At 40.7% G+C, this 13,105-nt stretch overlaps 1 protein-coding gene across 3 annotated transcripts in view; it reads left to right on the top strand.

The window, feature by feature from the left end:
• SMARCA2 (SWI/SNF related, matrix associated, actin dependent regulator of chromatin, subfamily a, member 2) overlaps positions 1-13,105 on the top strand; it is a 195,619-nt gene that overhangs the window by 108,774 nt on the left and 73,740 nt on the right. For all 3 annotated transcript variants that reach the window (XM_050944258.1, XM_050944256.1, XM_050944257.1), the window contains exons 25-26: positions 1,645-1,808; positions 5,526-5,753. In XM_050944258.1, the coding sequence (XP_050800215.1) occupies positions 1,645-1,808; positions 5,526-5,753 (392 nt within the window). The remainder of the gene's footprint in view (positions 1-1,644; positions 1,809-5,525; positions 5,754-13,105) is intronic.

The following is a 13,105-nucleotide window of genomic DNA, read 5'->3' as shown; positions in this document are numbered from 1 at the left end:
AAAACCACCTTCCCCAAACAAGGACACTCCACCAGAGAAGTAGATCATACAATGGAATGAGTCATCCAAATAGCCCGAGAGAACCTGCTTCAATACAGAAATATAACCTTCTCAGGCCTTACCCCCCTAGTTGTCACCTACCACCCCACACCCATATGGGGTATCATTAAACAGTTACAACTCATACCTGGTGGGGACCACATTCTGAAAGAAATCTTTCCTAAACTCCCTCTTCTGGCCTTCAAACAATCCCCCAACTTTATCAAGCTTATCATCAGAAGCAAACTCCCCAGACCAGGACTCACCAACTTAAAACGGCAACAGACCCTGCCAGGACAACAGATGCAGGACATAAAAATATATCTCCACTGCTATGATGATCAGTTCCCACCAAAACACACCTTTCAAGATCCCTGGTTCCTGTACAACCTTATCACAAGACATGGTGTACCTCAGCCAGCACAATAAATTCCCCTGTAACAGCTGTGTGCGTGAAACCAGACAATCACTATGCTCTCAAATGAACTCTCACAAAAAAATGATAAAACACACAATCAGCCATGGGCAAATGCTTCCTCAAAACTTTCTCTGCAGCTGACCTCTCAGTCCTCATCTTCAAAGGAAAGCTCACAACACTTCCAAAAGACGAGCCTGGGAGCTTTAGTTCATAACTTTGCTAGACACTGAAAGTCATGGTCTTAATAAAGACACTAGATATATGGCTTATTACAAGAATCTGTAACATACTAAAACCCTTTTTTTTGGGCCCTATGACTGTAGAGGTGTTAATTGTTTAACTTTAGTTAAAATATATTCTACGGGACAATCTGTTCCACCTTGTGTTTAGCTATGTGTTTAAGTACCTTTCCCAGACCTGAAGAAGAGCTCTGCGTGCTCAAAAGTGTGTTTGTTTCACCACCAGAAGTTGGTGTAATAAAAGATAGTCCCTCACTCACCTTGTCTCTGTTATTCATGTTGTTTAATAAGCTGCGTTTAATACTCATTGGGGTTAAGATTACAATGTTATTATACACTCCAGTTCTCCTTCATTTTCAGTTTCATGGCAAAAAATTATTGCAGGCTGAAATATGGTTCAAAAGTAAATATCATCTTTCTCTCCTTCCCCCGCTCTTCCTGTGTCACCTTCTTCACATCCACGCTGTGTTTCTTAATGACAAATATTTTTGGCCAACAGTTTGTGACTTTACGAGGGACAGATTTTCTCCTCTTAATATGTGTGTATTGGATAACTAAATAAAAATCTCCTCCTCAATCTTTGATTTCAAGCAATGTATGAAGTGTGTTGGAGGGAGGACAGCTAAACATATATGATGTTATATATGTATATTTATGTTTATCATAGCCATGAAACACTGGCTGATTGGTTGAAGCTGCCTTTTGAAATGTATAGTGTAGTTAAATTCACCGTTCATTTGTGGAGACCTTTGTCCAGCAGCCTAGCACTTACCCAGTTGGCCAAAGCACATGTGTGCAGTAATGAGTCTACACAATGTGAAGTGCAGGTAGGATGGCTGAGGACGAGTGAAGTGGTTTGCCTCCCACGTGGTTCCTCATCAACTTGTCTTTTGCGGCTTACTTCTGAACAAGACCTATGTCATGGGATTTCTTTGCATATCTTTTCAGGTACAACAAAATCAGAGGATCGGGCTGCTCTGCTGAAGAAGTTCAATGAGCCTGGGTCACAGTACTTTATCTTCTTGTTGAGCACAAGAGCGGGAGGCCTGGGCCTGAATCTTCAAGCTGCTGACACTGTCATTATCTTTGACAGTGATTGGAATCCTCACCAGGTTATTTTTATTTACTTATCAATGGTGCAGTATACAAAGAGAATTGGAAATGCTTTTGGGGCTTCCTGATTTAATTTGGGAAATTTTATAGTGAAACAAATTGGCTCTGTACCTCCAAGTGCCACTTTGGTAAAGAATCAGTCACCAAACAACTACTTGTAAATAATGATTTGTTTTAAAGCAGTAAAGTGATATGGTTTTTTCCATCTGCCAGGGAGGCTCCCCCTCCTCCTTCCCCCCATGCCAGAGCTCTGTGGATTCTGTCTCCTACTCCCACAGTATAGCTATCCTCATCCTCTTACTCAGGGAGCTAGTAAATTGTTCCCTTTGGAGCATATGAATCTTGGTCTTTTAAACAACTACAAGTGTGGCAGTAAAATAGTACAAGGCATTCCCTCTCTCAAGAGGCTAATTGCAATACTTCCAAGGCAATTTTGCAGTTTCATAATAAGGATGGTGTGAAAGAGTCCTCTTATGTTTTCCTCCCAGATGGCGGGAGACTCTGGTCATGCCCAGTTGTTTACTCCGAGTGGCTTATACACAGGCCTCAGCTCCTTATTTCTTGCAAGGGAGACCTTTCCGTTTGTGGACCTTCTTAAGTCCCTTCTCATAGGGGATCAAAAGGAAAGTTAAATGTCCAGCACACCAGAGAATAACTTCTTCCCAGAGCCCCTCAAAGGGGAAAAAGGGCCAGCAGTACCTTCTTACTTCAGAGACCATCTGCCTAGCAGTTTTTGAGAAGTCATTCTGGCTGGCTGCTGAATCAGGCTCACTCTGTCAGGCTTTCCCTGGGAGTTCACCGCACTCCCCATAGGGTCAGGGTGGAGATCTCCTCTTTGATGGGAATTATCCCATGGCTCCAGGAGTAGCTCCAGCAGTCTCCTGCTCAGGCTGGTCTCTCTCCCCAATTTACTGCAGTTTCCTCGTTTTTAAAGTCTTCCTCCCTACCATACATGATTGATGGGGCCAGGGCCTATCTGGCACCTTCCTCATCATGGTGGGGTTTATACACTGTCACAGGTGGCCATAGTAACTAGAGATGGGTAGTAGTGAGTACAGATAGTTTGAACATCCTCTAATACCTCGTGCTAGCCAAAAAAGCAAGTAGAAGCAAGTGTGTTCTGTGCTTGTCTCTTAGTGACACATTTTTTAAAAGTAGAGGTTGTATATGAATGGAATCGCAAGCCTATATTTATACTTTCATAACATGTACAGTTAGCTATTCAAGTGCCCCATGCAGAACTAAGTGGAGGGATTCCTTGAGAGAGGCTGAGAAGATTTTGTTTATTTAAAACTTTAAAACAGCACTGTCACAAATGCACAAAGATCAGGATGATCAGAGACCTCAAGATCCTGAACGGGAACTTGGAACAATTCACAGCTTGTGTGTGTTGTTTTGGAGAAGGAGTCTCAAACTCAATTTACCTTAGGGCCAGTGCCAATCCTCAAATCCTCCCAGCGGGCCAATAATGTCACCGAAGATGGTGTTCAGAAAGGAAAAGGTTTATATTGTATTTTTTTATTTGGAATTTCTTAGAAATAATAAAACTGTCATACAACTTTATACAATTCTTTGCCCGCCAGAGAGTTTTTAATGTTTGCTTCAGTTCTGTCAGTTTGTTGATGTTTGGCCTCAGTGACTGAGCAGTTGAAACCTTCAGAATTGCAGCCAGGTGTACATCAGATAGTTGTGTTCGGTGTTTTGACCTGTTTGTATTCATTGTGGAAAAAAGTGATGTTGCCTCCTTGGCTGACTCTGCCCAGCAACTAATGATGCTGCCTCTATGCCTGACTTTGCCCGGCTACTAGTGTCTCTGTCCCTCTCCCCCAGTCAATGGGAGCTATAAAGGATGGCGCCTGCAGCAGAGATTGCCGGCAGCATGTCTGCATGATAGGGTGACCAGACAGCAAGCGTGAAAAATCGAGGCGGGGGTTAGGGGTAATAGGCAGGACCGGCGCTAGGGTTTCTCATGCCCTAGGCGCACGGCCATTTCGCCGCCCCCCCGTACTGATCCCGCGGCTCCAGTGGAGCTGCCACAGTCATTCCTGTGGAGGGTCCGTTGGTCCGTGGCTCCGGTGGAGCTGCCGCAGGCATGCCTGCGGACAGTCGGCTGCTCGCGTGGCTCCGGTGGACTACCCGCAGGCATGACTGCGGCAGCTCCACCGGAGCCGTGGACCAACAGACCCTCCGCAGGCACGACTGCGGCAGGTCAACCGGAGCCGCCTGCCGCCCCCCCCCCCCCCCGCCAGCAAAATGCCGCCCCGCAAATAGTTCTGGCACCCTAGGCGATTGTCTAGGCTGCCTAAATGGTAGCGCCGGCCCTGGTAATAGGTGCTTATATAAGACAAATCCCCAAATATCAGGACTGTCCCTATAAAATCAGGACATCTGGTCACCCTACTGCATGTGTCTCTCCTCCGTGGACTGCACTGGGGTGGTTCCCGAGCTGCACATGGCCCACGGGCTGGTACTTTGAGACCCCTGGTTTGGGGTTTCTGAAAGCAACGCAAAATGTACTGTACTCTGGTTTCACATTTCCATTGGGTTAGTTGTGTGACATTTATAGTATAGATCATTGTATGTGCAGCAACCAGGTAGCAATATGTGCAAATGGTAAATATTATTTTGCTGGAGTGCCAAGTAAACAAACTGCTAAATTGTGAAGTAGCATTCAATTTCTGTTTTTCTCTTGGGGATAGAAGCAATATGTTTACTTTAATGAGGCATGTGCTAAAAGAAAGATACTAATAATATTTGTTAGAGCCAGGCATAGCACTTGTAGGAGTGGAAGCTTCCACTGTCCTCTTTTTAACATCCCCAGTCTGTAAATAAATTGCATGAATGTGTTCATACTGTGACTTTATGTTCACTTTTATCTGCTGCTGACTGCAAATATGCCCTTAATTCAAAACATTCTATTAATTTTAAAGTGCCCAGAGCAAAAAAAAATGCCTAGGCAGGGCTTCGTGATTGCAATCCCAAACATCTGGATTGAAACAGGCTGGTTTTAAAAAAACTTTTAATCTTTATTTTAAGAGGCCTAGCTCATGTAAAAAACCACTACATTGTGATAGTACAATGCTTGCACTTTTAGATTAACTGCCCTCCATTAGTACTGTTTGTATCTGACTCCGCTGTAGTAAGATTATGACTTCTGGAAAACTGATAGGATTGCAGTATCTTAATAGAGTTCTAAATAAATAAAATTAACCTCAATCCTTGACCTGCTGTTTTCTCTCGGGGACTGGGACTAGTGAGTAGAGCTGCCAATCAAAAGGCTACTTTAGTTTTTAGTAGACATTTGTCAGCATCTCTGCTTTGAGACCATGAAATTCATGTCACTTGAGTCCAAATTTAGACAATTTGAACCCACATTTCCAAAGGCAAAAGACTGGTGGTCTAAGCCACCACACTACTTTGGTCATCACTGTGTTTGTTTACTAGTGCCCATATTATTGTCTCAGAAATATCCTCTCTCTAAGGTATAACATTCCTGCCTGGATTTCACTCTCTCACCCTTCTGCAGTCATTTTTGCACCCAGAATTTGGGGCAGGTAGAGCGTTGTTCAGTTCAGGATTTTGGTTCAGACCCATTTCTACTAATGTATTTTATTATCATAGAGATTTTTAAAGATAATAGTTTTCTCTGACAAGACAGTTCGTTTGCATAGCAGACAGAGGCATTGTATATAACACAGTGTATTTTTCTCAAACAGGATTTGCAGGCACAAGACAGAGCTCACCGAATAGGTCAGCAGAATGAGGTTCGAGTTCTGAGGCTGTGCACTGTTAACAGTGTGGAGGAGAAGATACTTGCTGCTGCCAAGTATAAACTGAATGTGGACCAGAAAGTTATTCAGGCCGGCATGTTCGATCAAAAATCTTCAAGCCATGAACGGAGGGCTTTTCTACAGGCTATATTGGAACATGAGGAAGAAAATGAGGTACTGTACTTGGAATTTTGTTTAAGTACTCAAAAGAGGGGAAAAGTTGTTTTCAAAGTAAATTGGCTAGAATGTAAGAATATGAGGCATATTCAAAGAAACCAGGCCCAGTTTGCAAATTTGGCTTCCAAGTACTGCATTTGGGTGGTCAAATTATCACATGGGTACCTATAATGCTAATCAGAGCACTTCAGTTCAGAATTAGATTGTAACTTACATTCCTTCCCCTCCTTCATGAAGATAGGGAAGTAGACATCCTGTAACTACAGGCTACGCTTTTCAAATGTAGGTATCTAAGGTGTCCATAGTTAAGTGCCTAAATAGCCTAATTTTCAAAAGTGCTGAGAACCAACAGCTTTTCATGTTCATGAATACAGGACCCTACCTCTGCCCATAGCTGCTTCTGTCTTCTGTGTTCCTGAACAGAAGTAACAAACCCTACCTTCATGTGTTCCCAGGGTGAGCCAGCAGAATAGCTCTTCTCCTTTCTGCAAGACACTAGAGTGTGATACTTTGTCGGATTGAAGCTTGAAGATATTCCAGAGCATTTTGTAAATTTCCTTGTCAGCATTGCCTCCACAAGGGCCAATGCGTTGCCACAAAAAGCTTCCACAACTTTACTTTTAATTGACAGAAGTGTAATAGTAAATTAGAAGAGGGTTGCCTCTGCTCCCACCCCATACGCTTTTGAATTGTGGCAACAGAGTGGAGGTAACCTTATTCCGCCCTTCCCTTTAAGTAGGTTAGTAACCACTGCACACACTAACAGAACTCTGTACAAATACTAGATCCGTAACACTTTGTCAAATAATTCCATTCTGCAGTGACTTCTTCACCACCAAAAAACAATAACAACCTCCTACATGGTCAGAGACTGTAGGGCTGTAAAAGCCTAAACTGTCTCTTTTAAATATTCTTACTAGCTTCTGAGTATGGGTTGTACTTGAGTAAAGAGCATTTCCAATAGTCTTTGCTTTCATTAACATGCAAGTATGGTTCTCCAGGAGGCCTCATGATTTCTCAAAGGTCAGGGAAATTACTTCTTGAATAATTAGACTTTGTTTAATAAACTGTTATCAATGGTACATTGATTATATACCACTTAGAAAAAGCTAGTATGTCATTAAGCGGGAGTGGTTTTTTTGTGGGAGTTGTCAACAAACTGATTACATAACAGATGTGAAAGGGGTTGCACACAATGACATTGTTTTGATTAATAATCCTTTTTTTCCTTTTTAACTCAACAGTGCAATTATTGTTTGGTTTAACTCACAGTGAAGTAACAATATAGTAGTCACCCAGTCAATAGCATCCACCAAAGACGCCAAAACTAATATGAGTAGAGTAGATTGAAATCAATAGAAATCTTATAGTAGGGGTTTGGGTTTGGCTGCATAGCTGGGGTTCCTGGATATGCTTCGTTTGACAGATGACCCTTGGAGCAACCAATTACATAAAAATCGCCTTCTTATTCATTAAGCACAGTTGTGTACATCTTTGTTCTAGGTTTGCTTGCAGTATCTCTGAGTCATTTTTTAAAATAACTAATTAATACTAGAAAATTACTGTCAACAATTAATATCTTATTTTAAAAATGATCTACCTAATATGTTATTGTGTGAAGATACTATATATCATCTGTGTTTGCTACACTTACTTCCTTTTACTAACAGAAATTCTAGTAACTAGTAATTCACCACTGTGCAGGTTACTGTCCATAAAGAGTCTAATTCTAAAGTCCTTATTAATTCTGAAATTTGAGACAAAAGTCAGTACAAGTTTTGTGTGTGTGTGTGCGCATTAGCTTTTTAACCATCCCACAATACATACATTTTCTCATTATGATAACCTCTTGCATGTCATGTAACAGCAACTATTAACACATACCTGCAACTGTTTATAATATTACTCAAAAAGCGGGTAAGCTTAATAGTAAAATTGAGGTTCGTAAAATACTGTGGTAGGAAACCAGGTCTGATAGCACGGAGGCTAGAACTTCTTGGGCTCTGTTTATGTTGTGTTATAGACAGTATCGTGAGATGAATAAAGTCAGTCTTGCTGTGAGGTTGTATTCAGTTTCAGTCTTTACTGGCATGTAATTTACTGTTTGAACTAATTGATCTAAAGCCAAAAGAGAGATGAAATTGTGAAGAAGTTCATTCACAAGACTATGCTTGGCTAGGTTATAGTTTTGATGGATTTTTTCAAATAATCTAGTTTATTGATGATGTAGTTACAGATATGAAGATTGCAAATGTGTTTCTAGAGTATTTTGTTGAGTTGTCTATAATCTCTAGAACATAACTGGGTAACCTGAAATCTTTATCAGAATTGCAAATTGACCAATCATGCCAAAGACCTCCCTCAAGTGAATTTTGTAAGATTATCCAACCTTCCTCTTTCTTAGGCTCTTTCTTGCTGCCTATGAATAAAAATCAGAGGGATAAAAATTGAATTGCAATTTCAGTTGAAATTATTTTTGGGTGGATTTAATCTCACAAAATATTGTTTGGGCCCAGCACAATATCATGTTACGATTTGGCTTATGCAATGAGTTTGTCTTGCGGGATAAACTTTTAAAGGCTGCAACCATAGGAGGAAGGAGGCTGGAAAACAGTCACGTTCAGTTAAATAACTGCTATAGCAGTTGTCCATACAGACTTAAACTTAATGTGACTGTAGCCAAACATCTGATACATACAGGGGCATATCCTCAGCTGGTGTAAACTGTCATAGCTTCGTTAGCTTCAATAGAGCTATGACAATTTATGACAGCTGAGCATCTGCCTCATGGATTCTATTTTTTGCAAACTTACCTCCAAATGTTCTTTTTGTTTTGTTTTGTTCTAAATTATTATTCCTTTTCTGTAAAGAAGTTCTGGTTGGTTCTGATTTTATTAATAAACACTTTGACCAGGGAACCTGCAGCTGTTAGGCATTAGTACTAAAAGAGTACACAGCAGCTGCCCAGTCCCTCAGGGTTAAGAGTCTGGCACATAAACAGAAATCTTAGACAAGTGCAGTTAGCGTGCATACACACTGTAAAATGTGTCAGCAAGCTTTAGAAAAAGAACTGAATGAGAAGTAGTTACCTGAGTCAATAATGAAGATACGTATGTTATCATAATGAAAAAAATACTTGTTTTAATTGAATGAATAGTTCAGATCAATTCACAATTAATAAAGAAGGTGGAGTGGGGAGCAGAACAGTAAATTGTCTTTCCCTATATTAACATAATTAAGAAGGAAAATGATAATCTGATGTAACAAAGTATAGTCTGTCCCCTTTAAAGAATAAGAGAGTCAGGACTAATCCATCCTATTCCATGACATGGCCCCTGTAAGGAATATGAGTTTAAGGGAGCAACAGACAAGCTGTTGAATGGTGGCTTGGTGGTGATCAAGGAGCTACCTCCTGGACATGATAAAAACCCAGCTGGTAGTTGACTCTGGGGGAGAGAGAAGAGAGGCTCCATGAAGCAGAGCTGGAACCTGGATACTGTGGGCTGGGGAAGCTGGCTTGAAACATTATACAGCCCCAGAAGGGATATTTTAATGGGGGAGGAGGGTTTGGGCCCCAGGGGTCAAAGGAAACTGTATATTTATAGTATCAGAGGGGTAGCCGTGTTAGTCTGGATCTGTAAAAGCAGCAAAGAATCCTGTGGCACCTTATAGACTAACAGACTTTTTGGAGCATGAGCTTTCGTGGGTGAATATCCACTTCATCAGATGTAATACAGTCTGTTACTGTAATATCTGGAAAATGTACAGGGAATGGATGTTTTAATAAGAGCCCAAACTACAGTCCAATACATAACAGTAGTGGTTGTGTAAGTGCTTAGAACAGTGGTTTTCAACCTGTGGTCAGTGGATCCCTGCAGGTCCGCAGACTGTCTCTAAGGTGTCTGTGAAAGGTGACTTTTATGAAAATAAAGTTTCAGATCCCAGAAAAGACATTCCATTTTTCTAATCAATCAAAAGTATGTGAATACCGCCACCTACAGTCAGAACCCAGAAGTGTTGTTATTACCATAGAAGCCCGCAGTGTAGTGCCCTTTCTCATGCTGCATCGAACACTATGCCAAGCATGCACAATATTTATAGTTAAATTCTGTCGAGCCAGTTTTCAGTCTGAGACTTCTATGGTAGGGGCTGTTAACCACAGGTTGTATTTCCAAAGGGTCTGCACCTCCAGCTGAAATTTCTTTAGGGGTCTACAAATGAAAAAAGATTGAAAAACATTGATTTAGAAAATAACATTTGGGTAGGTCATCGACTTTAACTTTTTCTGTTTTTAGTCTGGTACTGAATGTTTCCTTATGAGTACAAATCTCAGACCCCCACCCCAAAGTCAATATTGTGGCATAATGAATTGGCTTACATCATAACAAGTGTTAAACTTCCTGCATTTCTCAGTCAGTGTGTAATAATCTTTTAAAATATTGACCTTAACTGTATTTAATCAAATTTTCACAAGGACCGTTCCCAAAATGCTACCATAAAATATATTGAGCAAACATAAAGTTGTATCATTAGACACTCAAAAGTCAGGAAATGCTGAAGTTTATGCACACAACTTAAATTCTGCCACTTGTGCATATTCACATAAGTACAGACTTGAATTATATGATCACACACTGTTTCTCAAATTTTACATATATTCATACAACAACTTCCATGGTCTGAAATATATTAAACTCAGTGGCACTCCTCCCATGCATAAAATTACACACAGTGTTGGCAAGACTGGGGCCGAGCTGAGATGTAGTCTGGGAATTCCTAGAAATAGGTCATTGAAAATCTTATCCTTGGAAAACTTCCACCAAAATGTAGCATATGTTGTTTAAGTACCATTTACTATATACTTCTCTTATAAATCACTTTCATGGATTCTCTTTTTGTCATACACAGAATCTACCTAAACCATCTTGTAGTTCTGTATATATGTAGACATTGGGGAGAAGAGGGGAGGGGGAGGACTACAATAAAATTAAACAAAACTTTGAGAAATAGTATGTCAGTGTAGAATTCAAAACTATTGTAACGTATACACATGGAAGCAGAGTTAAGGTTTGTCTTTGGTCGATCCTGAGTTTTTGAGTGTAACTATGCAACTTTATAGTTATCTTAACATGTCTTTGTTTGTGTGTATGGTTTGGGTTTTTTGTTTTGTGATTATTTTTTTTCCAACTCTCAAACCTCTCTTCTCTCCCCCTTTTTCTGCCACCCAAATTGCTCGGACTTTGCACTAACAGTTCCCTTTGTGCAGAGAATAAGCATGGAGAACTTCAGACCAAAAGATGAAAGTTATGAGTGACTGAAACTGAGCTGAGAATGGAAGCTACTGGGCAACGTGCACTGCACTGGTCACCATATCTCCCATTGTAACTACCTGGAAACATTTAATTAAAAAAAGACAATCTATTTCCTATTTCAGCTGAGACTACCCAAAAAAAAAAAAAGACTTAGTTAGATGATAGTTAACGCAAGAACCGTTTTGTCTTGCAGATATGGATTTGAAGACTTAATAAAATGCAAATACCGAGTAATTTCTTAATGTATATGAGTGACCTAATTCATATACCCAGAGCTAAGCACACAGCATCTATATGTGGGACCCTTTTACAGTTGCAGTAGTAGCACTGTGCTCCGTGTGTGGTAATTTTCTATTAATGGTATCCCTAAATTTACCACCACAGCTATTTTGTATTTTAATTGCCCCTTCACTTCTGTGGTCCTATTCAGTACAGTGTAGGGCTCACATCACTGCTAATTTAAAGAAGATAAATTTGAGGGGTGTGGATATATTATGGAAGAAGGGATGCATTTATTTCATCTTAATACTTCCTTGCTTATGGAGGTAGTTTCCATGGGCAGTGGTGCTTTTAGGTTCCTATTTTGTGCCTAGAACAGGAGTCGACAACCTTCAGCATGCGGCCCATCAGGGTAATCTGCTGGGGTGCCGTGAGACATTTTGTTTATGTTGACCATGTGCAGGCACTCGCCCTGCCCCCTCCCCCCCAACCCCACTCCAGCTCCCAATGGCTACAGTTCACCGTTCCTGGCCAGCAGGAGCTGCAGGAAGTGTCTTAGAGCTGTTTAAGGTCACAGATCGGAATCAAACAATATTTCATAGCTTCATTTTCCAATCTGTGACATTGTAGGCAAAACTAACGTTCAATACAAGTGTGTTTATCTATGCTAGTGTCCTTGTTCTGGATGTTGCAGATGGAAACTGTGACTGGAAGGGTTGTTGCTAAATGCGCAATTTTTGATAGCAATGCCATTGGATTAAATACTGGCATTTCCAAGGTCCAGGAAGGAAATTGGACCTGCTTCCTGTTGAAGGAACTCTGTAGTTGTTACCAGCTCAGCCATGAAAGTGCAAAGGTGTAAACATACTTTTTTATTTTATTTTTAAACATACCACTTTTGAAAGCTACCATGTTGAAAGCTCTTGAGAATGATGTCGTTTCTTTGGAGAAAAGGTATAGCAGGGGAAGTGCAGGCTTCATTCACAGTGCTCTGCGAATGTTCTACCAGTTTGACTCTGAAGAGCCATCTTCATCTGTAAGAGGGTAGTTTGGGCTCCAAGCCTGTTCAGTCTGTGGCCTCTCCTGATTCTGCTATTAAGGTTGCCAGTTCTGATGTGGAGACTTGTCAGCCAGTAAGTGGACTTAGAACACCAACACCTTTCACAACAATAAATACATTTAGAGAGAGAACTGAGCACTGTAGAGCCTGATCCTGCTGAAAGTAGGTGTTGTGACTGTACAGAAGTAGAATGTGTTGAATGGAATACTAGATTCTATATTTATTTTACCAGTGAACAGTGTTTGGGTTTGGTTTTTTTTGTATGTTTCTATAAAGGAACTTCTTTGTCAAGTAGCAGAAGGCAAAACTTTAAGTTAGAACTTGTGATGGGGCATTGGATTAAAGAAATAAAGCTTGGCCAGTTCCTTTTTCTGTGATTAGCAATACTGTTGTGTTAGGATTCTCCTTCTTCAAGCTTGCTAAGCCAGCAAAGAGACCATGGGAGAGAAGTGGCATCTCTGGGGAGTCCATGAAGAGAATATTGTACATTAGCAAAAGGGAAATATCTGCATTAACTGAAAAAACAAGTTGTGCCTGTGACCCAGGAAAACCACAAACCAAAATTTCCTGGTTGCACGTTTGCTCATTTCTTCATACTACACTTATGAAGGTGGTAATAAGTCCCACATGCGTCTTTAATGAAGTCAAGCCTCGATTTCCTCAGAGTGGCCTATCAGCTAGAGGCTTTCAGTTTTAGTTTTGATTTGAGTGTTTCCCATGTGTCATCCTTGGGGAGAAGAAAGGTCACGGCAGCACTG

The sequence above is a fragment of the Gopherus flavomarginatus genome, chromosome 3, assembly GCF_025201925.1.
Source record: "Gopherus flavomarginatus isolate rGopFla2 chromosome 3, rGopFla2.mat.asm, whole genome shotgun sequence".
Lineage (NCBI taxonomy): Eukaryota > Metazoa > Chordata > Testudines > Testudinidae > Gopherus > Gopherus flavomarginatus.
The sequence above is the reverse complement of the archived record's forward strand: the minus strand, read 5'-3'. Positions and strand labels throughout refer to the sequence as shown.